Source organism: Sturnira hondurensis, unplaced genomic scaffold, assembly GCF_014824575.4.
Source record: "Sturnira hondurensis isolate 20B ecotype Veracruz unplaced genomic scaffold, ASM1482457v3 Scaffold0022908, whole genome shotgun sequence".
In the NCBI taxonomy this organism is placed as follows: Eukaryota; Metazoa; Chordata; class Mammalia; order Chiroptera; family Phyllostomidae; genus Sturnira; species Sturnira hondurensis.
Genome location: NW_028095539.1, coordinates 9226461 through 9249597, shown reverse-complemented (window position 1 = coordinate 9249597; position 23137 = coordinate 9226461). Strand labels below are relative to the sequence as shown.

The following is a 23137-nucleotide window of genomic DNA, read 5'->3' as shown; positions in this document are numbered from 1 at the left end:
TGCTTGGGGAGACTGGGACGGGGGCCAGCCCAGCCCCGGGACACGCCGTCCCCCGGTCTGGCTTCCTGGAGTGGGGCCCGTGCTGACAGTGGCGTTGGACCCTGTGTTCCAGGCAGGCCTGGGGTCGTGTCCTCAGGACACAGCTGTGCCCAGCTGTTCCCTAAATGACATTGGAAACTCCACCCTCTCCCCAGCAGCTCGGCTGACCAAAGGGACACAGGTATCAGACCCTTTCAGGGACCCATGGTGCTTGGGATAACAGGACAGAGACTGAGACCTGCTTGGCTCGCCGAGCTGTGGGCAAAGTGGGGATGTCTGTAGGCCGCCCAGGAGAACCCGGGGCCGAGAGTTCTGTCTACAGCCCCGTGCAGGCCTGAGACCTGTAAGGTTGGGGAAGGCGCCAGCTGCCGGTGGGGCAGGTTGCCACCCCCATCGTGACTGCTGGGCTGCGGGCACAGGGAACCCGCTGGCCACTGTGCCCTGGCCCCTCCCTGGACCCAGGTCTCAGGCTCAGGAGCCCGTGCTGGGTCCTCGTTGGGGCGCTTGCCTCAGCTCAGCTGCCGCCCTCGGCCATGTCACAAAAGCTTTCTGTGTCGCGGGGCACCCAACGACATGGGCTCCCTCCTGCTGCCGTCCCCCCAGAAGCACGGGCACTTAGAGGGTGGGTCGAGGGCTGGAGATCCAGCCGGAATAGCCAAGTGAACCCAAGTCCCTCCGGAAGGACAGCCCCGGACCACCGGTTCCACCCGCAGCACGCCCCCTGCGCCCTCCACAGGGTGTTGACTATCTGAGGTGGTGATGTCATCTTTCTCATTCACCAGAGGACCCCCAGGACCTCAGACAGTGCCTGGGTGTAGGAGTCAATCAGTACAGGATGAATGGGTGAATGAATGAATGAACGGGTGAGCAGATGAATGAATGGACAGGTAAATGCACAGTTGGGTGGATGGGTGATGAACGGATGAGTGAACGGGTGAATGAACGGATGGGCGAATGCAGGAGTGAATGGATGGGTGGGCAGATGGGTGAATACATGGGTGAACTCACCTGTCACTGACTCATTCGTTCAGATGCAGAGGTTAGGTGCGTAGACCCTGGAGCCAGGCTGTCTGGGTTCTGACCTTTGAGTCTGATGACCTGGGGTGAGTCACGTAAGGTCCCCTGTCGAGCAAGGACACCAGGTTTCTGTGCCTCCCGATGCAGCTGGCGCCAACCCTCCGCTGGAAGCAGCCCCAGACTCTGGGTAGCGTGAGGATGTGCACGCCGAACGCTGTCCCGAGCTGGTGGAGGGGGCAGAATCCTCAGGCCAGGACGGGGAAGAGGGAGCCCGGAGAGGAGCACAGCAGGGCGTGCTGGCTTTGCTCTGAGGTGAGGAGCATGTGGCCGCTGAGCCCCTGGGAAACCAAAAGCCGAAGTCATTGCTCGTGAAGCCGGGAGAGCCACCATGACGAGGGACAGGCCACCCCACCCCATCCCCGGGCTCCGCAAACTGCTGGTCTGGCCCAGAGTCTCAGCGAGCGTGGTGTTGGGCCTGGGAGGCCCGGCAGAAGGCACACTTGGGGACCAGGTGATCCCAGCCGTGACAGTGTGACTCCTGGACCACGGCCACCTCCGACTGGCTGACTGAAGCTAGTTGTCACAAACAATTTGGGGTGGATTTAACCCTGGTTCTGGCATTTATGGCTTGCGAAGGCCAAAGGACAGTCGTCTATTGTCTCCTTTTGAATTTGCAGAATTAAAACTTTATTCTCACAGGTGAACAGGGGCATCATTTTTTTTCTTTGCTCCTTTGAGGCCAGAGCCTGGCCACGGTGGGGTCCGACAGAAGACCACCTCCACGACTCTGGGGTTCCCAGGGGCTTCGCCTCCCCATCACGGTCAACCAGGAAGCCCACCCACCCACTGGGCATCAGCAGGGGCATCTTAGGCATGATGCTGAGGTCAGGAGGGACAGCTGTCTAAGAGTTCACAATTGTGACCTGGTCCTCTGTGTGTGGCCCCCATTCACATCCCCCCGGTTACCCCCAAGCCTTGACAAGGGACTCCAGTTTGAGGGGTCCTTGGGCCGGGAGAGCCCCCAGTGGGAGGCAGGAGCAAGTGCAAACACGTTTGCAAGGAACCTGTCTTGACCTCAGGCCTCAGAAATGCCCTATGAAGTTGCACAGCAAGTGAGCCATTCAGAGCAAAGGCTCAGTACGCGCACGAGGGGACCAGGCGCTGTGAGCGAAGGCGGCAGAAAAACAGGCGGTAGGTCCCATTGGCAGGAGTTCAGGTGTTAGCCGTCAGGCCCAGGGAGTAAAACAAACCTGCTTGGCAGGAGAAAGAGAAGGGGCTTCCTCTTTCTTGTGCGAATAAAAGACCAAGCACGCTCCCAGAAACACAGAGAGACCTCTCTACCTGGCTTTAAAAACCAAGAGATAGTTCAAGGGCTTAGACACAGCTATGGGGGGGACTCAGCAAGCCGGGGGACGAGGCCAAAGCGGTGAGGGGACCGGCCGCAGTGAGAGATAAGGACCCGGACGGCGAGAAGCACGCAGACCACAGTGGGAAAGCGAGCCCAGTGCGCCCCACAGTCCCAGAAAACGAAGAGAGAGACTACGGGGTCGGGGCGCTGCTTGAAGAGAGCTCTGGCTGGCATGGTCCCAGAGCTAAGGAATGGAAGCCCCGCCCGCCGCCCCCAGCAGAAGAAGCTCATGAATCTCAAGCAAGATTTTTTTTTAAAGTGGGGGAGGTGGATTTTTGCACGTAGCTCCCACAGAGTCAAAGTGCCGAACACCAGAGACGAAAAGAAGGCTCGAGAAAGAGCCAGAGAGAACACCCCGCCTACCTGCAGGAGAGTTAGTCTGAGAGACCACTTTTCCGGGCAATGACGGGGACGCAGCCACACAGACGTGATGTCGTGGAAACGCTGAGAGCAAATGACTGTCCCACTAGAGTTCAGTAGCCGCTGAAAAGGGGCGAAACAGGGACAGTAAGAGGCAAATAAAAATCAAGACGGGGTCCTACCGACAATTCACGCGCTTGGAAGTTTTAAGGGACATGCCGGACCGGAGGAGTGGGCCCCCCCGATGGGACGGCGGGAGCAAGGAGAGAGGGACAGTGGAGCGGTGGCCACACGTGTGGGCAAGCCGACAGCGGGGCGGTAGCCCTGCCCCGCGCATCTGAACACGGACAGAGCAGAGCCGAGAGGCAACCACGGCCTCACGGTCAGCAGGGAGGCCGTGGAAGTCGGTGTGTCCCAAGTCCCTGTGGTGGTCGGGAGGGAGACACCAGCCTCAGCCCTGCAGGGCCTTAGACAAGCAGCCACTGAACGAAAAGTGTAAACTCTAAACCAACAGAGAGGAAAGCAGGACGGAAAAACCCAGTAACCCGGGAGAAGGCAGCAAAGGAGACAAAAAGAAACGTGAGAAAGATAAAATAAGATGGTAGGAATTAGGCCGAATGTATTGGCAATTACAGCGTATAGAGACAAACAGGCCCTGGCCAGTGTGGCTCAGTGGGCTGAGCGCCTGCCTGCGAACCAAAGGGTCGCCGGTTCGATTCCCAGTCAGGGCACACGCCTGGGCTGCGGGCCAGGTCCCTGATTAGGGGCATGTGAGAGGCAACCACACACTGATGATTCTCTCCCTCTCTTTCTCCCTTCTTCTCTCTCTAATAATAAATCAATAAAATCTTAAAAACAAACAAAACAAAAGACATTTCACACAGATAGAACCGTCCAGTTCCAAGAAGAGGTAATACTTACAGACAGACATGAGTTGGTGGCTGCCTGGGCCGGGGCGGGGGGTGGAGGGAGGCGAGGATACAGGGGTTGGCTACGAAGAGACACAAGAGAACTTCAGGGTGACGCAAAGCCCCCTAACACTGGGTTGGGGTCCGCCAACCACAGCGCAATCAGAACCAGGACAGCCCGCGGCCACGCCTCCCGAGTGCCCACCGTACGTGCTGCCCCAGGGCCTTGGACGGCCCATAGTGCAGCTTCCCCATATGTCATCGGACGGCAGGACAAGGGGCCGGGGCCGTGGGCCGCACGCAGGACGAAGAAGCCCCGGCCCCACGGGGCCTGGTCTCAGCCCCTCCACGCCAGATCTCGCACTCGCTGCCACCTCAGTGATCCTTGGTTTTCCAACCTGTGCAAGGGGGCGGCCAGGACGGCCCGGTGACTTAGGGTGTGGAAGGGGACGCGGTGAGAGCCCCCTCTGGGCTTTGAGGTCCATCATGGGGGTGACCACGAGGATTAGTGGGACCTGGGACCTGTGGGTCCGGCAGGAGAGCGAGAGTCTGCAGGGGGCATGGGCCAGCCCTCGCTGGCCCCCAAGGTCACCTTTTGTCCCGGTGTCTTGGGTTCTGCTGTCACAGGGCTTTTGAAACTGTCTAGCAGCCTCTGCCCTCCTCTCCCACCCCTGGAAGCCAGGCCGTCGGTCGGTCAGAGGCCGGCGGCTTCCCCGCCAGCAGCAGGTGCGTATCAGCTGCTGTGTGGAGGCCAAGGCTGGGGGTGGGGGGTGGGGGGGGCGGGGGCGCTGCTAAACATCTTCCAGATGTGGCCACAGCCACCCGGTAGCCTGGCCCCGGCTGGGGCCCTCGGCCAGCAGCCTCCTGTTCGCCGAGCTGCCGGGAAAACAAAACCCAAGGAAGGCATGGAAGGCTGGGGCTCTCGGAAGCCCGCTCACCTCTCCCTCCCCTGGGCCCACCCTGCCTGGCCCTGAACTCGGGACGGTCACTGCCATCTGCTGGCTGCCCCCTGGGGGGGACCTCAGCTTCCACAGCCGAGGGGGCTCCGCGAGGGCAGATGGAGCTGGCGTCGTCTGCTTCTCCAGGGTGCACGTGGGTGGGTGACGTGGAATTCACACTGCTGCTTGCCGCACACCAGACAGCGGCTTGACAATGTGGCACCGGTCCACCTGGGGTGCGGATGGGGGTCCCTGCACCTCTGTCGGCCTTCCTGGGCCAGGGCAGGCTCTTGGCATGGGGTGGGGTGGTGCGGGGAAGGTGCTGCCCCCCGTTGCCTCACTGGATGGCCTAGTGGCACAGGCTGAGGTCCCTGCGTTTAGGGGGCTGAAAGTCACCCAAGGTTCATGGCCCTGGGGACTGGGTCCTCCAGCACCACGCCTCCATCCTGCTCCTGATGGACAGGCAAGCAAGAGGTCAAGGCTAAGGCTTCTGGGGTCACTGACTAGCCAGCGGCCTCTTTGAGGGAAGCCGAGAGCCCGCCCCCACTGAGATGGAGATGCTCATCTGTGCATGGACACGCTCGTGCGGGCAGCATGGGGACCGGGGGCCGGGGGCTCCAGCCAGCGCCGAGCTCTGCCCTGCGGGGGGGTGTCTCCCGGGCCCCTCTAGGCACGCCCATCCCCACTTCTCCCACTCCACGAAGGGTGCAGGCAGACCAGGGACCAGGGAAAGGGGGGTGCCCGGACTCTGGACCACTTGACAAAACCAGTACACCTTTCCCAAGCTTTGGGCCGTGACCACCAGTGACAGCTCACCTCGATATCAGTCCCCGACAGGCTGGGGACGGAGGCTGAGGTCCGCCAGGCTGAAGGTGCTCTGGGCGCCACCAGCCACCACACTTGGCTCCTGTGGAAGCCCAGGCAGCCGGGGGCCGGCGAGGCTCCTTGAGCCAGCTGCGCGGCTGCCACCTCTTGCCCCTCTCCCTGCCCCCTCCCGGCTCACTGTCCCTCCTGCCCGTAGCAGCCTCTGGTCTCTTCCCTGAGTTTTGCCCCTTGTCACAGTGGTGGGACCAGACTCCAAGACCGCCCTACCTAACACCCTCCCACAATACAACGACCTATGGCACCCGGAGGCCCCACTGACCACTACCCCTCTTCTTCTGGCCAGCATGCGGTGCACACCCCCCCGCCCCGTGTCCTCGTCCCTGCTTTGCTACCCCACTGTGCAGGCTTGGAAGTCCTGGCACCCGGGGCACCCGCAGGGCTCAGAAAGGGGCTGGGCACCCAGGGACCACCCAGGAGGGCGGCGACGTGCAAGCCGGGCCCTGAAGGAGCTGCGCCCCTCGCTTCCTGCTGGGCCAGGCCAGGCGCCAGGGGCAGACTGAGACCCAGCGAAGATGTGGTGACTTGTCAGGAAGGCAGCCTGGCGGGGGGGGGGGAGGACTGTCCTGCCGCCGTGCAAGGCCGGGTGGGGAAGCCCGCGCACGCCTGGCCCCCTCCAAAGTCCGCTTGTGGGCTGACTGCCTCGGCCCCGAGGGAGGACTGGGGAGGAACGCCTCTGCCCACCCCCGCCTCTGTCTTGTCCTGGGACAGGTGCCAGACACAAACGAGACAAACACAAGGACAGCTTGGCTGTTGGTGGGCGGTGTGGTTCTCTCGCCACTGGGACAGGAAGGACACAGGAGGTGGCAGGGCGGGCTCAGGGACAGTCAGACCTAGAACCGCAGAACTGGGAGGCCATCGCCTGTGAGTCCCTAGAGCTGGGCATCGCTGGCTCCCGGGGTCCAGTTCAGGCTCCAACCTGCCTCTTCCAGGCAGCCTGCTTTGCTTACTTCCTTAGTCCATAACAAACGTGGCACTTAAGCACTCCGTTTCCTTGGCAAACGGAAGTCTTCAGTCCCATGACAGGGGCGAGTGTCCCCTGAAGTGAGGAGCCTTCTCAGACACCCAAGACGTCCTTGCCCGCCCATGACCGCTGCACAGAACGACGACGCTATTTTAAAAAATGCTCTGTATAAAACATGGTGCAAAGCGCTTTGGATTCCGTCATCTTGTTTCACCTTGGCAGACACCCATGGGAGGTGGGCACTGTTACAACGGGGGAAACTGAGGCTGGGAGAACTGGGAGAAGCAAGGGAGCCCCGTCTGGCCCCGGACACCCCACCCTCCGCCCCCCACCCCAGCCTCCCACCCCCTTTTTCTGCCCTTTCCTCTTTCCCAAGAATGTTTGGTCTCGCCAGCCTCCGTTTTAACTCACCCCGATGGGCCTGAGTGGACCGCAGGGGAGGCTGCGGCTGCCGGTCAAAGGGGAGGAGACCGGGGGCGAAGATGACGCAGGCTCCAGGGCTGGAGCAGCGACGGGGTGGCCTGGACAACAGCCTGGCAGGGGACCTGTTGCCCAGACAGCTTTGTTAGCCAGCGAATCCGCTAAGCAGCAAGCCAGCCTCGCCCCATGGGCTTCCCGGGCTCTGTGGAGCCGCGGTGCCCACCGGCCTGGCCCCGCTCTCCCGGGGCTCCTCCCGCCAAGGCCCAGCGGCCGCAGAGCGCCCGGCGCACTAGCCCTGAGGGCAATAGCAGCTCCAGCAAGGCGCAGGGTCGGAGGCAGCCGGGGAGCTGTAAAGTGTCTTTAAAAGGGGCAATAAAAGTTTTGGGTTTCAGATGGTCTTGCTGGAGAAGAGAAGAACAGACAGGAAATTTCAGTAGCAGACAGACAAAGGCCACGGCACGCAGACGCCCTCAGACGGAAACACCGTGCTGCGAAAACAGGGGGCGTCCTGGCGGAGGCCCAGGGCGCCTCTTGCCGTGCCAGCCTCGCCCCGCGGGGTGTGGGGGGGCGGGCAGAGGGGCTGCTACAATAGACTGTTTTGTCTGGTTGTTGTGAATGTTTATAATACTTCTCGCTGGGCTGCCGGAGGTGTGCGGCGCCCTCCCCCGGCCAGGCTCCAGGCCTGTGTGCGGCGGGGAGGGGACGTGCACTGGGCAAGGGACCGTCCGTGGGGGCCAGGCCAGAGCGTCGGCAGCTCTACCGCATGCTCGGCAGGGTGTGGGGCCCGGGCCCAGGCCGAGGGCGCTCCTGTAGGCCGGTGCACGCCCGCCGCCCCCATGGGGTTCAGACAAGATTCGGGGCGGGGGCACACCATCCTGCTTTCCCCGTCCTTCCCCTGTCCTGACAGCCAGAGCTGGGTCCTGCAGCACCTCTACCTGGGTCATTGGGTGTAACCCAGGGTCCCCAACCCACGGGCCCAGGGAGTGGCCTGTCCGTTTGCTCCCTGCGGTGGTGGTGTTTCACACGGTGGCCGCCGCCCCCAGGGCAGGGCTGCCCATTACTGTGCAGGGTACTGGAGCCCATTGCCTTCTGGGGGTTTGGCGAGGCATCCCCGGGGTGTCCCATGTCAGCGGGCCCCCGGCACCGCGCCCACTCTGGGGAAATCGCTGTCTGTGGGTCGTCGGAAGTTCAAAAGCAACGGGGCGGCCTGTGCTGCCCCTGCGGCCCTGCGCCTGCAGCTGCTCAAACCTAAAGCAAAACCGGCGTACACGGAGAGACTCAGCCCCTTCTGCTCACCGGCCTCATTTCCCACGTGCCGGGGCCACGCGCCCCTCCACGTCGCCACCGCCGTCACAGCCAGCGCTCAGTGCGGCGCGGCTCCGGGGCTCCGGGAATGCCCAGGGCTGCGTTTCCGGCTCTCACTGGTGGAGACCCCGGGACTCGGGCTCCCCAGGCCCCCTTGAGTCCTGCCTGGAGCCTAATGGGGGAGGGGAAGGCCTTGCCGGGTGCCAAGCACCTGAGGTTCTAGGGACACGAAGACCCCAAGCTGGGTGACGGCGGCAGTCAGAGGTGTTTCTGTTGAGGGCCAAGGCACTCCTTCCTCTTTTGTCTTGAGGTATCGGGGTGGCCATTCTGGGCGGCCTCGTCCTTTTCCGGTCCTTCCCTAGGCACCCTCTCTGGGCCCTTAGGCAGAGCCCCCAGGATGTCAAAGTGGCCCTTTGGGCCAGAGGCTCACGCCTTTGGGGTGACTGACAAGATGCTGGGCACAGCCACCAACTCAGAAGCTGGTATCCTGGCCCTCAGTGTCCTCATCTGCAAAGTGGGCACAGGTCCCCCCTGCCCTGGGGCCCTCCGAGGGTCTCTGGGAGCCGGCCCTGCCTGGGAGGGGCGTGGCGGGCCTGGAGCCGAGGCGGACGGGCCGAGGGCTGGAGTGAGCTTCCTAATTGTCCATGACTTACAGGCTTGGCCGGGCTCCCAGACGGCCTCGTAAATCACCGCGGCCACAGTGAGCGGCCTGTTAGCGCGGCCCGTCCACGCTTGGCAGGCCCCTCACCTCCTCCCGGCTTGGGAGCCTCCCGCCGCTTCCAATTTTCCATGCACTGCCACAGAGGTGGGAGCTGGGCACGCTCACCAGGGTGGGCGGGGGGCGGCAAGGGGGAGGGGCGGGGAGGGGGGCCAGCCGGCAGTGGCGGGTGAAGAGGGTCGGGGCAGGGCAGAGGGGAGTGGAGGGTGGTGGCCACCTGGCCCCCCTGTTTCTGGAGAAGCGCCCCCTGGTCCCCGACGTGGCCCCGGAACCTCCCTTCTCTTACAGCCTGGCCCTGTGACCCGAGCGTCCCCTGGCCAGAGGGAGACACTGTTCACGTGGTGTGTGCGTGTGCACAAATGTGTATGTGTGTGTGCACCCACAAGCAGACCTGTAGCCAGTGGGGCATCCCCCGGGCCTCCCCCCGCTCCCTAGGGCCCTGCGACGGGGCAGGCCTGGGGGGTGGTCCCGTTTCCTCGGCTCGGTGAGACCTGGGCAACTGTGCAAAGAGCCCAGTGGGCTGCTCCGCCTGCCACAGGCTGTGAGGACAGGGAGGTGCTGAGCCAGGCCGGGCTGTGGGTGTCCAGGGCCCGAGATGGGAGCCCCTGGGCGGTCAGAAAGGCTGGCAGGTGGGGGCGCCTGGCCAAGGGGTCCATCCTGTCCCCAGCCCCTGGTGCTAAAGCCAGCTGAGGTGTGCCAGAGGTGACTCCCAGACAAAGAGCCGGCCGTGCCCCGCAGTGGGGTGGACGTGGGTGGACGTGGTCTGGAAACACAAACAGGCCCCGGGCAGGTGCAGGGAACTTCCCGCCTGTCAGACGTGCCTGGGCCACTCGGGAAGTGGGGTGGGCTCGGGTTTGTGAGGTGACGTCTGGCAGACCGCTCCCGCCACCCCCCAGGGCGGCGCAGACAGGCTCCGAGTGGGGCGGCCGACCTCCCCTGGGCCCTGCCCGGGGGGACGCCGCCTGCCACCGCCCCAGGTCCCTGCGCCCAGACCTGCGGCCCACGCTGGGGTGCCGCGGGCAGGGCTCAGAGGACGGAAGCGGGCACGCACGAGGGCTCCCAGTGAGGCCAGTGAGTCGAGGCGCTTCGTATTGGTTATTGTCGTCAAGAAAACTTAATCCAGAGACCCAGCCAGAGGGGTGGCCATGGGCGGGCAGGCAGGCCGGAGCTGTGAGGGGAGGACACGAGAGCTCCTGGCTGGGACTTGCAGGTGAGGAGGGAGGGGAGGGAGTGGACAGACAGGTGGTTCCGGCCCCACACACCCGTGTGTCCTGCCTGAAGCCCGCAGGGGGAAAAGCTCCTTTTCTTTCCCGCGTGGCGCTCCGCAGCCCGTAGTAACTTCGTATGGGGGTGCGGGAAGGGCTCCCCGAACCCCTGTGCCCCGCAGAGTGCACGGCGGGGTTCCAGCCGGACACTCCGGCTGGGGAGGGGCAAGAGGGCGGGGCGGGGCCAGGCTGCAGGGCGTGGTCAGACGCAGGCGCAGCACAGCGTGGGGCAGTCCAGCTTGGCCGGCGGCCCCGCGCTCCCGGCCTTCTTGTTGACCTTGGGCAGCAGCAGGACGAAGCACATGGCCAGGGCGCAGTGGTAGAAGCTGTGGACGTAGGTGTAATCCCAGCCCTGCAGGGCGGGCAGGGGTCGGTCCTCAGCTGCTCCCCGAGCTCCTCGCCCATCCAGGCCCCCCGACACGCCCACCCGGCACCGCCACTGACGGAGGCGGGGGCGGGGGGGGGCGCTCCTCCCAACCCCACCGCCTGTCCGCCCCTCGCTGTCCCGCTCTGGGTGGTCTCTCCGGCCACCAAGCCCCGGAGCACCGGAGGACCCTGCTGTCCGCTGGCCTTTGACCATGAGTCTGAGGCCCCTCTCTCTCTCCCTCTGTTCCCTCCCTCCATCTCCAGTCCTTCCCCCCCTGCCCCCCGCCAGTGAGGGCTGCTGCCCCGGATGCCCTTCATCTCTCAGTGGTGCCAGGGCTGGAGGGAGCTGCCCGCCAGCACCTGGGAGGGCTGGCACTGTGGGCCGGCCCCGCCCCCGCCCCGCCCCCAGGTACCTCGAAGAAGAAGCGCAGCATCAGAGCCAGGGCCCCGAAGCAGAGGCCAGGGCCGATCTGCTGGGTGTAGACGCTCTTGTCGGGGTACAGGCCCCTCTTCTCCTTCATCTGCCGCAGCTGCAGGTACGGGGGCAATGGGAGGGCCCTCAGGTCACCATGTCCCTCCGGGGACGGCCACCCTGAGCCCGAGACCCCCGCCTGCCTCTTTGGGATATGGCTAGCCCCCCTACACATTTCTCTGTCCAAGCCACAGGGGACCCTCGAGGGGACTAGACACTGTTCACAGCTGAGGGGTGTTGGGTGCGGGGCCTGCCGCCAGGGTGGATCCTACGATGCCCGCAACGGCCTGTGGCGGCCTTTGGTGCATCCGTGGCCGACGGACACACAGTCCTACCAATCAGACAGTCACGACAAGCACATTGAACCTGCAACTTCTCAGGTGCCAAGTGCTCAGTGGGCACTGACGTCCAGAAAGATGGACCCGCATACACCGACTGATGTGAGCCCGTGTCCCGCACATCCACCCCACGCGGCCAAGCAGTTTCAGAGCACGGGCGTTTGGGTGGCTGCATCTATCACGGGGGGCCCAGGCCCTGCATGGTGCCTACAGAGCGCAGGGCAGCCCTTGCCCCCAAGTGAGTGACGAAACGCAGTTCAGTGTCAAGTTCCCTGCACCCGGCCTCGGCCTGTGAGGAATCGGGACCTGCGCTGGTGCAGGCGGCTTGCAGGTGTGGCTGCTGCGGCCCAGGGAACACTCCGCCGGCCGCTGGCCCTGCGCCTGTCCGAGGTTGCCTGCCCGAGGTCTCGCCCTGGCCTGGCCCTGCCGAGGGCCCTGCACACCTCTGCCTGGTCCTCGCCCAGGGGACCGCTGCCCCCACACCCTGCTGGAGAAGGGATGTGCCTCCCGGAGAAAAAGCCACCCTCCTTCCTGAAAACAGCTGCCCCTGGAAATCCGAAATGAACTCCACGTTCAATGGTCTAGGAAACACAGGCTGAGCCCCAGGCGCAGGGAGCCAGGCTGCCCTTGCGGTTCAGTGGCTGGGTCCGAAGATGTCAGCGAGTCAGCGAGTGGCCGTCTGCTCTTCTGGCCGATTAAAATGCAGCCCAGATTCCAAGTGATGCAGACCGGGGCCGAGCAGCCCTCCAGGCCAGACCAGGAACCTTTACCCTGCATCCCGCCCGGGGACACCTGGTCAGAGCCCAGAGCTCTCTGGGTTGTCAGGTTCCAACACGTTCCTCAACTCGGTCCTTCCTCAGGGCCGGGGCGTCGGATGGGCGCACTCACAGGCAGCTTCAGGGGCTCCCTGCGCCCACCCAGGGCCAGTGTGTGTTCCCCAAGTGGGGGTGGTCAAGACCCTGTGTCTCTTCTCTCACTGCCAAGGCCAAGGCCTGGCCTCGGACCATTTGCTGCGACTTCTAGCTGACGTGCAGGTCTCTCTGCGCCTTATCTCTCCATCAGCCACAGGGCGGAGCAAACCCCTGCTCCGAGGGGTGCGGGGAGACGCGGCCGAGAGTGGAGGGCTCACCGCCGGAATCTCGTTCACCCTCCCGAGTGTGGACAACGGGCTGTGCGCACCTTCCGCACCCCCGGCCCAGCCGACCCCTCCCCTGAGCGATGCCCTTGGCTTGCCAGGCCTGGGCTCAGCACCCTGCCAGGCGAGGCTCCTTCACTTGTTCTGGGGTTCCAGGGAGTGTCACTGCGTCCGTCCTGCCTCAATGTCCCTCATTAGCTTGGGATAGTGGGAAGGGGTCATGGTCCTTGAAACCAGGAGGGTCCTGGGGCAACGGAGGGTTTGAGGGGCCTTGAGGGGCCAAAGGGCCTCGTGGGCTTCGGGCCCGTGGGCTGGGCCCAGAGGGCCCTTTTCCACGTGTTTGGGCCGAAGCTGCGTCTGGCCGCCTGCCGACCCAGAAGGTGGGAGGGAAGGGACACAGGGGAAGGGCCCATCTGCAGAGGGCCGCCCGGTACGCACCCACTTGGCTGCGATGATGAGGACGGCTGTGCCCACGGGGCCCGAGTACACCCCGTAGCCCTGGCGGTCATGGTAGATGCGGACAGCGATGGTCAGCACTCCAAACATCACCAACGTGGACCTCCTGGGTTCGTCGAAGTCGGCCAGCGCTGGAGGGGCCAGGGACAGACACCGGGAGAGGCGAGTGGCCCCCTTGCCCCTGACCCTTGCCCCTGGCCACTGCTCTCCTGGAGGCGTCTGGTGGGGGCCTAGCTGTGGCTGGCAGCCCCTCCCCTCAGCCAGCGGGACTCTGGGACCCACCTGGTGTCCCCGGGGCCTGGACACCAGCTGCCTGAGGGCGGAGCCAGGCGGCTGCTTCCCCGTGGACGCCACGGGGCCGGAAAAGAAGCCACTGCGTGGGGCCACCAGGAGGAAGACACAGACCAGAGGCAGGTGAGAAATATCGGGGCCTCCACGGGGCCTGTCACGGGCAGGAGGCCTGTGCAACGGGGCCTGTGTTCCGACTCCACCTCAGACGGTGGCGAGTAAGACAGGGCTGCAGGAGCGCGTGCGCTGGGACGTGCCCGCCTTCACCCAAACCCAAGCTGAAAACCTCGAAGTCAGGCGTGTGAAGGCAGGTCTTGGGGGTGCACCCCGACGCCGAACAGGTGCTCTCCAGGTGAAAGACGGAGGGGGCGGGCGGAGCAGCCTGACACCTCCCTCCGCCGCGTAAAGTGGTCACCACAAACCCTCGTCGGGTGTGTACTTTCAAAGGGGCGTGGGAAACGGGAATCCGGGCCCTGGAGAACTGGGTCTCCCTTCCAGACTCTAGGCTGGCCTCCGAAGCCCCGGGGAGGGAGGGGGCTCTCCAAGTGGGGGCGGGGGCCACTCACCCATCAGAGAGACCCACATGCTGAGCGCCGTCCCATAGACGCTGAAGTACTCCAGGATGTCCTGACGCAGGAAGCAGAGCACCGCCAGGCCAGGCCCGTCACAGGCGTGGGAGAGCTGCCGGAAGGCCCGGGGGGGTCAGTGATGGGGACAGCCCTGGGGCCCGGGGCCCTGATGGGCTGGGACACCCTGGGCGGAGGCACCGAATGGCTGCCTCTGTGAAGTGGGGGCCCTGCTGGTGGCTGCCCCCAGGGGGTCATGTTGCCAGGAGCTGGGGCTCACTCCCACGAAGCCTGCAGAGGTCCCCTCCACACCGGGGCCTCTCAGCCAGGGCCCTCTCCCCGACCTTTGGATGTGAGGCCGATGCCTTTTTGGGGAGGGGTGTGCCCGTGGCTCTTCAGCAGCCCAGGGGGCCTTTCCTTCCACAGCTCACCCCTTTGGTGACCAGGCTGCCCCTGGCCCCTCAGTGGGGTTTCTCAGACCCGACTGGGCGTGTGGAGCCTCAGGCCTCTGACCGTCCCCGAGAGACCCCAAGACGAGGCAGGTCGGGGTCTGTGTCAGAGATCTGACTTTGGGGCAGGGCTTGGGGCTGGTGCTGCGGCTGCCAGTGGGGAACCGGCTCAGCGTCTGTCTCTTTCAAGTGCGGGAAGCCCGTGAAGCGCATGCTGGACACCGCCACCCCGCATCCTTACGGTTGTCCCACCGATCAAATTTAAATGCATTTGGAGAGAGAAGTGGAGCGAGAGAGAGAGGTGCCGACGTGCATGCGGCTCGAGGTGGCACTCTCACGGGCCGATCCCTGTGGGCCCTGACCTGGGACCAGACCCTAAAGCGAAGTGCCCGCGGGGAGTGTTTTCCAAGCTGTCACCTTCTTTCTGACAGAAAACAACTCCCCTTCCGTGTACACATTTCATCATGCTAGGTAATATTTAATTACATGACATAATTATTTTGACAAGTCCGAGGGCACAGACAAGCCAGGGACCAGCACAATGGACCCTTGATGAGCCTGGCCCGGCAGGAGGGAGGGGGCCGAGGGACAGCTCGGGGTTGCCTGGTGGGTGGGGCCCGTGGGGATGGGCTCACGGCTCCTACTGGCTTCAGCAGCAGGCGGCCGGGGTGCAGGTGCACCCAGGAGGGCCTGCTGGGGGCAGCACGTCCCGACGGGGCGGAGGCGGCCCTGCGGCTCCAGTCAGCCCCACCCGGTGCTGTGTTCTGGGTGCTGCACTGTTTGAGTTCAGGTTGGCAAAGAGGAGACTAGGGGAGCAAGCAGGCAGTGGCTGTGACTGAGTAGCTAGGGCAATAGCTTCAGCTTCAGGTGGGGTCTGATCAAGGGGCACAATCCCCGTGGCACAGAGGCCAGAGGACGATGCTTGCCCCTCCCCATGGCTCTAGGCCGAGGCAGGACCGAAGAGTGACAAGGATGCCCTCCTGCACCCCTGTTCCTCCTAGAACCACGTCTCCCAGGCCCCCAGCCCAGCCTCCCTGCACTCCGCACCTCTCCTCTGTGGCACAGACGCCCGCACACACCTACAGACTGAATCGCTCTGACGTTCTGGGCAGGCCCTGTGCCCTGCCCCACCCAGAGCAGGAGTGTGTCCGCTTCCTCCTGGCCATGATGGGCTCCCTGCAGCTGGTGCTCAGCAAGCCTCTCCCGTGGGGGGCAGGGTCTGGGAGGCGGGGCCCAGGGTGGTTTAAGGAGACCTGGTTTGGGAGCCCCTCTCCAAGCTGCTGCCTGGTGCACCTGCATTGGGCAGGTAGGCAGCTGAGGCCTCCGCCGTCTTTGGGGGCGGGGGCAGGCCCGGCCCCGGGAGGGCGCTGGTGGGGCGGGGTGCGGCTGTGGGGCACGGCCTTCAGAGGCCGACCCAGCGGGTCCTTGCTGTGCAGGCTCGGGCAAGTGGCTGACCACTCGGGCCCCTCTGTCAAACGGGAACAAGAAAAGCTGCTCCGTGGCCGAGGCCAAGGGACTCCGGGTGGCGGCACAAGTGTGGAGTCTGGCGTGGAAATGGCGTTTGTCCTGGAGGGTCCTGGTCGGGACGCAGGCAGATCCCATGGTGATGCCAGGGGCGGCTCGTGGAGAAAGGGGCTGAGAGTGGCTTTGAGGCCTGAAGACATTTGTCACAGGAGGCAGCTGGCTCTGCCACTCTGGGCGGGGCAGGGGGGCGGGGCAGGCCTCTGAGGGCGGTGGGGAGGCAGCTGCCGGACCAGCCCAGCCCTGGTGGGGACAGGCAGTGCCTGAGGTTTTCTAGGCTGGGTCCCACGTGGGCCTGGGGGACCAGACCCCCCGGCTCCTGTCCCCAGCCCTGACGCCCTTGTCCCGTGTCCACTCTGTGCCTCCACTTCTCGCCCATCACAAGTTGACTTCCCCTCCCAGGCTGGGGCCCCGAGAGGGGCATGGAACGGCATTTCGCAAAAAGCCGCGAACGAGCCAGGCGCTCAGGAGCGCACCCAGGGCTTCCTGGGCACACACGTCTCAGCTCCCCAAGGACTCGGTGTGTTTGCCTGACAAAGGAGCCCCCCACAGTCCCAGGCTCTCGGGGTGCGGAGAAGCCTAGCCAGGCTCGTGTGTATGAGGCACCCATCGAACTCCCCCCCCCCGGGACGCTGGCTCATGGTCAGTGCCTTTGTAGGTCTCTCCCACCCAGAGGTGGGGCCCCGAGCCCCCGGGAATGCGGTTCCACCCAAGGTTCCACTACAGAGGCAGACAGGTGATCGATCAGACAGACAGACAGACAGACAGAAGCTAGAGGGATGGATGGAGGCAGAAAGACACTCCGAGGTCCAAGGAACACAGAGCGGTGATGGGGATGGGATTCCAGACCCCGAGAGGAAACCAGACAGAGACGAAGAAAAAGAAAGAAAGAAAAGGTAGACACCGAGAGACACAGAGAAAACCAGTAAGAGAAACACGGAGGAGAAGAGACCCACAGGGAGACGGGGTGGGGTGCGCGGGCTGAGGGGAGGGAGGGGGAGCCCTGAGACGGCCCCCCAGACACGTAAATAGAAAGAGAAGGAAGGACCCGAAGGAGGAGGGGCAGGTGCCCCAGAGGGGGCCCTTCGGAACGGGGCCCAGCTCCGGGCTCTGCGGTCGGACTCGTGGGCCCTGCTCGGCCCCCAGCCTGCCGGCCCCTCCTGGGCCTGGCTCACTCGGCCCTCCCAGCTCAGCTGCCCTGTTCTTACTGCTGGGAGAGGAGTGGGGGAGGGGACACTGGAGCCACAGTGGCCTGACGTGGCCGGCCGGCCAGTGGCAAGGAAAGGACACCCCGGAGGGCTTGTCCTCCACGGACCGAGCCTGGCCCACTGTGGGGCCTCACTCACAGACCCCAGAGTGCCAGCGGGGAAACTGAGGCCCAGAGGGGTGCAGCGGCACCCCACCCCCCTCTCCCGGTCTCTGGGCACTTTCTGTCACTTGGAAGTCACTTTTTTTCCGCACAAAATACAGGAAGGAGGTGGAGGACAGCGCCCCCCAGGTCCCCCGCCCCCACCCGGACTCACCGCCACGAAGAACGTGGTGAAGAGGTAGACCATGGCTTCCATGTGGAAGCGCCTCTTGGCGGCCACGCTGACGGTGGGGAGAAAGGCCAGGCTGCTGAGGGTGGGCAGGAGCAGCTTGGCCACGAGTGTCCCCATGGGCCGGGGAGGAAGGCCCTGGCTGCAGGTCCCAGGTCCCAGGGCCAGGAAAACCCGAGAGGCGAGGCGCCGGGGGCAGCTGTGCTGTGAACGCCCGCCTGGGAGGCTGGGATCTGAGGGCACGCGGCACGCGCAGAGGGTCCGACAGCTGACGCGCCACGTGACCGGCACTTGTCCCTGAGGTTTCAGTTTCTTATTTTGACTTTTGGAGAGGCCGGCGTTAATTCACGGGGACCCCACTTCTGTTTCAGAGGCGGCAACCTGGGAGGAGAAAGTCCCACTGAGCACCATCTCCCGCTTCCCCGGGGCGCTCGGGAGCCCGGATGGAGGGGGCCGGGGGCCCCGGGCGGGAGTCACCTGTTCCCAGCAGTGAGAGGTGAGAGAACCCGGACTGAGCCTCCTGGGAACATGGAGAGGACCTGTGGGTGGGTCTCACGTGTTAGCAGCCCCTGTGTGCTGCTCACTCTGCTCTCCCACTTGGGTTCCCTTGGTGGCCAGACTCTTGCAGCCGACACCCAGTGCCGCTTGGTTACTTTGTTGCACGGTGCATCCTCAGCCCAACGGTGAGGCTGGCCGCTTGCCTCTCAGCATTGCTAGCCTTCCAGAAATCACCTTCCCTTCTTGCAAGAGGTCTTGGGGGGGGCTGTCAGGCAGGGGCCCCCTGGTTCTCTGGCCCAGGAATGAGGGGCATGTGTGGGCCGCCCAGGCGGACCCGCTCCCTGGAAAGACTGGGCTCCTGGGTCACTGGTTGGTTTGTCTCGGCCAAAGAGCAGCTTTTATTCCCATTTCTTTCTTTCTTTGTTTTATCACGACAGGGTGCTGTGATGACGTCACACGGGACCACAGGCACAGATCTGAAGCATGCAGCTCATGGCTTTGGACAAGCGCACGCAGGTGTGTGCCCACCACGGTGTCCCCACCGCCCTGGGGTGTCCCTCGTGTGAGGGACTCCCGGCAGCAGAGGAGCTCGGTCATGGCCTTGCCTGTTCTGGAACGCCCCTACCCAGGGACAGTGAGCGTCCGGGGCGTTGCGTTCTTTCACTGGAAATCCCTGACGTCCCCCCACATTGTGTCAAGTGTCTCATTCCTGTGGTCGCTGGGCCGGCGGGGGTCTGCCGCGTGGAGAGTCTGTCCCCCTGGGCGTGGAGCCTGGCGCGCGGGGACAGCTGAAGCAAGGCCAAGAGGTGCTGGCACCTCTCAGCACCGAAGACAGGGGCTGCGTCTGGGGCCCGGAGGCTCCCCTCCTCTCTCTGGGAGTGCCTCGCACCTTTCCAGAAATCTTTGTGTCTGGAGCTGGCCAGAGCCGTCTCTGTGTCTGCCATGAGCGGGCCTGCGCCACGCATCTGCCTGTGCTGTCCTGCGGCTTGAGCGCCTGCCAAGTCCCCATAGCGCTGGGGGCGAGCTCCGAGCTCCCCGGAGACCCCTGGGCCCTCTGCACCCTGCTCCGCTGCCCGCCGCCCCACCCCCGGCCCACAGCACACCCATCTCCACCAGCCTCCTGCCTCCCCTTTGAGAACATCCATCTGCCTGGAGGGAAGGCTCCCCACCACCACGGGCAGGCTGAGGTGCCCACTGGCTCCTGCCCCAGTGCCCACCACTGGCAGAGCTGTGGCCCTGGGCTCGCTCCAGCTGTGACTGCGCTGGGCTCGCCGGCCAGCTCACGGCTGTGGCCCTCAGCGCCCAAGCAGGCCCCGGGCAGGTATTCAACAGGCACAGCTGAATGAATGACTCTGTGAAAAGAGTGAATGAGACTCCGGGACCGGGGCAGGTGGGCACCTCGAAGTTTGGTCTGGTGCTTCAGAACTCGGTGACCTTTCCAAATGGGGAACCAGACCCCACCCTGTGTGTGGCTCGGGGTGAGAGGCAGGCGCCCCCCTTCCGCCCGGCTGGGAGCCCCGATCGCCCCTGCCCCCTGCTCTCTGCCCCTCGGCTTCTGCTCACCCCCAGCCCCACCCCCAGCCCCGGCCCACCCCAGCTTCCAGTAGGAGCGGACCACGTGTGGGGAGGAAATGCGATTAGATGCCAGGTGTTAGCCGAGAACTCTCTGGAGCCATAAACCCACTCAGAAGCAGGGAAACATTCCACAGTTGGTTTTGTGCAGGAGTGTGTGTGCGTGCGTTTCAGCCGTAAACTGCGGGGAGGGGAGGAGCCGGAGAAGGGGGGTGGAGGAGGGCCAGAGTGGTTGGCTGCCCATGTGTTTGGATGATTGAGGAGGAAGGGGCTGAGGAGGGAGGGACTGCCCCCGAGTGGGGAGACAGGTGGCTGGGCCCGGGGTGGCCTGGGAGCCCCGGCAGGAAGGCTGGGCTGTGAGCTGCCAGTTAAAGTGGGGAGCCGGAGTGCAGAGGGGGGTGGGGGCGACCTGCCCGTGACTCCCTTCTGAGACCTGGCCGTGAGGAGACAGACCAGCTGGCTGGGGAGAGGCGTCCAGCTCCGACCAGGACTGAAATGACCCTCGGCTCTCCCTGGAGCAGGGGAAGCTGTTGGCCCGGGGAGCTGGGACCGGGGGAGACCGAGTGGAAGAGACAGGCCAGCTGCTCTGGGGGTGGCGCTGCCTCCGGAGGCACAGGGTGGGGGGCCGGGCCGGGGCCGGGCTGGGAGCCGACTCAACCTGGGCAGGCGCCGAGCCAGTGGGGACGTGCGCTGGCAGCCCCTGTCCGCCCCATGCTTCTGCGGCCTCCGCCTGCCAGCTGCCTTTGGTGGTCCCCGCCCCCACCCCACCTCACCTGCTCCTGGTTCGGCCAAAGCAGACCCCACAGGGGGCACACCCGCCTTCTGCCAGGCCGCCCCCACCGAGCTGGCCTCCCTGCTCAGTTGTGGCCCTCCGCCTTCCCTGACCCCCGGCGGGGCGTGTCTCCCCCTTCTCCTAACCCCCACGGCCCCGTGTGTGTCTTGAAAACCACTTACACACACAGACATTTATTCAGTGCTGGCCATGTGCCGGGCTCTGGGCCAAGCCCTCTTCCTCCTCTGTCCCGATGGGCCCTGTCAGCAGCCAGGGGTGGGGCAAGGTCCTCTGCCTTCCCCATGTCACGGAGGGGGAGACTGAGGCCCAGAGAGGTGGGAAGACAGGCCCCGGGCACCCATTTCTAGCGTAGGACCCACAGGGACTGGCGTCTCAGACACAGTGGCCTGGCCTCCCCTCCCAGCCCCGGGGCCCTGTGGCCTCCCGCTCTGCCCAGCAGGTGGCATCAGTCCCATGAGGACCCAGCAGGGGCCAGTCCTGGCTGGGGGTGCCCTGGGTGGGGCAGCTGCGACGTGGGGAGCAGGCGCGGGGCCCACCTGCTGTGCCCCCCGTGTCTCACCCTTGTTGGCCAGCAAAGCCCGGTTTATGGAGGAGCTGAAATGCCTGGAATGCCACCGCCCCGGGACAGCTGCCTGTCTGCTCTGCCCGGCCCAGGCCTGCCGGGCCAGCTGCTGCGTCTGCGTCCTCTTCGTCTGGACGTCCAGCCCACAGTGCTGGTCACCCCGGGGCACAGAGGCCCCGGGGGCTCCCTCGTCGGGGACCCTGCACCTGGTGGGTGGCAGTCTGGGCTTTGGTGCTCCGCAGTTCTTTCCACGGGGTCCCCGGCCTGGGCTGCGGCCTGTGGCCTTTGGCCTGTGCACGTGACCGGTGTGTCTGTGTGTCTGCAACCGGCCTCACGATGGCCACCAGACGGTGTCTTCAGCCACTGGCCGATCCTCAGGAGCTCAGGCTGCCCCAGCTCTTGCAAACCTGCCAGGTGAGCCGGGTGGGGCGCTCCACCCCTTCCCAGCCTGGGGGCCTGCTGGGCCCCCGCCACCTGAGCCTGGAGCCCTCACCTGCAGACCTGCGAGGTCCCTGCCACCGTGGGAGCTGAGTGGGGCGGGCCTCTGGGGAGCCTGCTCCAAGCGTCAGTCAGAGAATCCCTGGGGGTCACCCTCACAGCACCCTGGGGGCGCTCACCGTCTGGGGTGTGGCCTCCCCAGCATGTGTGGAGAAGGGGCTGCTCGGGAGCCCGGGGCGCCACTCGCTGGCGCCGCCATTTCCAGTCTGTTACCTCGGGTGGAGGAGGGTGAGGCAGAGAGGGGACAGAGCGCCTGGGGACCCAACCCGTCCTTGGCCACAGGTGTGTAGTCGGGGAGCCCTTGTGGGCTGGAGACTGGCCTGCTAGCTCCTGCAGGCTCACCAGAGTGACACCAGATTCCGGCTGTCCTAGCCAGAGCTACACCGGCAGCCGGGCTGGCGGGACCACCCGGGCAGGCCCTGGGCGCCCCACAGACACAGCCCTGGCCAGCCTGCCGTCCCTCTCCAGAAGCAAGCTGACGTCCCAGCCGCGCCTGGGCTTCCCACGGCTTCGCCTTGCTCTAGATCGGGGACAGAAGAGCCTCTTTCTGGACGATTCTGAGGGCGAGCGTGTCCCGCACCCCCGAGTGCCCACACTTGGACGTCAGCACTGGGCCTAAAAGAGGTCCTGGCCGAGACAGCGGGACAGGAGGAGGCTAAGAGTCCCTGCCAGGCTCCCACCTCCCACCGCCGGGGTTTCTTCCTGAGGGGTCCGGGCGCGGGCTGGGTGCTCCTGGGAGGGGTTGGTGGGCCGCTGGGGCTGCCGTCCGGGGCTTGGCCCTCTTCCGGGCCTGGCCAGGTCATTCCTTGGTGGCCCAGTCCCCGTCGGGTGCTTGTCTCAGGCCCTGGGACTCAGCCGTGGGGAGGACAGCCAGGCCCTCGGGGGTGCGGGTGGAGACGGCTGCCCTCTGGACTGGGCCGACTGGCTTCTGCCTGCCGGGCGGGGGACCCTCCTCTCACGGGCTCTGCACCACGTCTGGGAGCCTTCTGATCTCTGCTCTGGGCTGTGTGGGCCTGGGCCGGCCATCCCGTGGCCCGCTGTGCCCCGCTCCTGACCCATCCCCTCTCCCTGAGCCTGCCTCAGTCCCCCACCTGCTTTTTAAAAACTTTTATTTATTTATTTTAAATAAAAAAGAGAGAGAGAGAAACATCAGTGTGTGGTTGCCTCTCACGCGCCCCCCTTACTGGGGACCCGGCCTGCAACCCAGGCCTGTGCCCTGACTGGGAATCCAACTGGCGACCCTTTGGTTCTCAGGCTGGCGCTCAGCCCACTGAGCAACACCAGTTGGCACGTATTTTATGCTAATGCTCTCTTCTTTGGGTGCTCTCAAGGACACACCCAGGGCGAGTGGCTGGGAGCCCACCTCAGGACTCAGGGGGTCCTGGGTCCCTGGGGAGCAGAGAGCAGCCAGGACCTGCTCTGCAGGGGCCGAGGCTCCCAGTCTGGCTGCAGGCTCCTTGGCTCCACTGCCCTGCCGGGTGTGGCTTCCAGAACACGAATTCAGGGATGACGCTACCAAGACTTCCGGGGTGGCGGCTGCAGAGCCTGAACCCCATGCCTGGCCCCTCTGAGCATGGCTGTGCTGGCGTCTGGTCACCTTGGGGGTGGCCGGCCAGGAGGCCCCGGGGACTTCGGGTTTCTGCCCGAGAAGGCTGGCCAGGCCTGGGAGGTGGGTCCCCAAGGTGTCCCTGGCCTGTCTACAGGAGGGCCACACTGACCCTCACTCTGCAGGGCGGACAGTGGCCCCACACCCGGGCACTCGCTCTTCATCCCCGAAATTCCCGGGGGCTTCAGGCTCCCCAGAAGCCTTCCTGGCTCCTGGTGTCTCCCCAGAAATGCCCAGCCCACAAGAGGTTCAAGC

The 23137-nt window shown here is 65.0% G+C and overlaps 1 protein-coding gene across 1 annotated transcript; it reads right to left on the bottom strand.

Annotated features, from left to right (window-relative positions):
* Positions 1-10368: 10368 nt before the first annotated feature.
* MYMK (myomaker, myoblast fusion factor) lies at positions 10369-17499 on the bottom strand. Its single transcript, XM_037036770.1, has 5 exons — positions 17339-17499; positions 13846-13960; positions 12974-13122; positions 11004-11120; positions 10369-10576 (listed from the first exon to the last, which is right to left on the bottom strand). Exons 1-5 carry the CDS (start codon positions 17471-17473, stop codon positions 10427-10429), a joined length of 666 nt encoding a protein of 221 aa, XP_036892665.1. The 5' UTR covers positions 17474-17499; the 3' UTR covers positions 10369-10426.
* Between the last annotated feature and the right edge of the window lie 5638 nt (positions 17500-23137).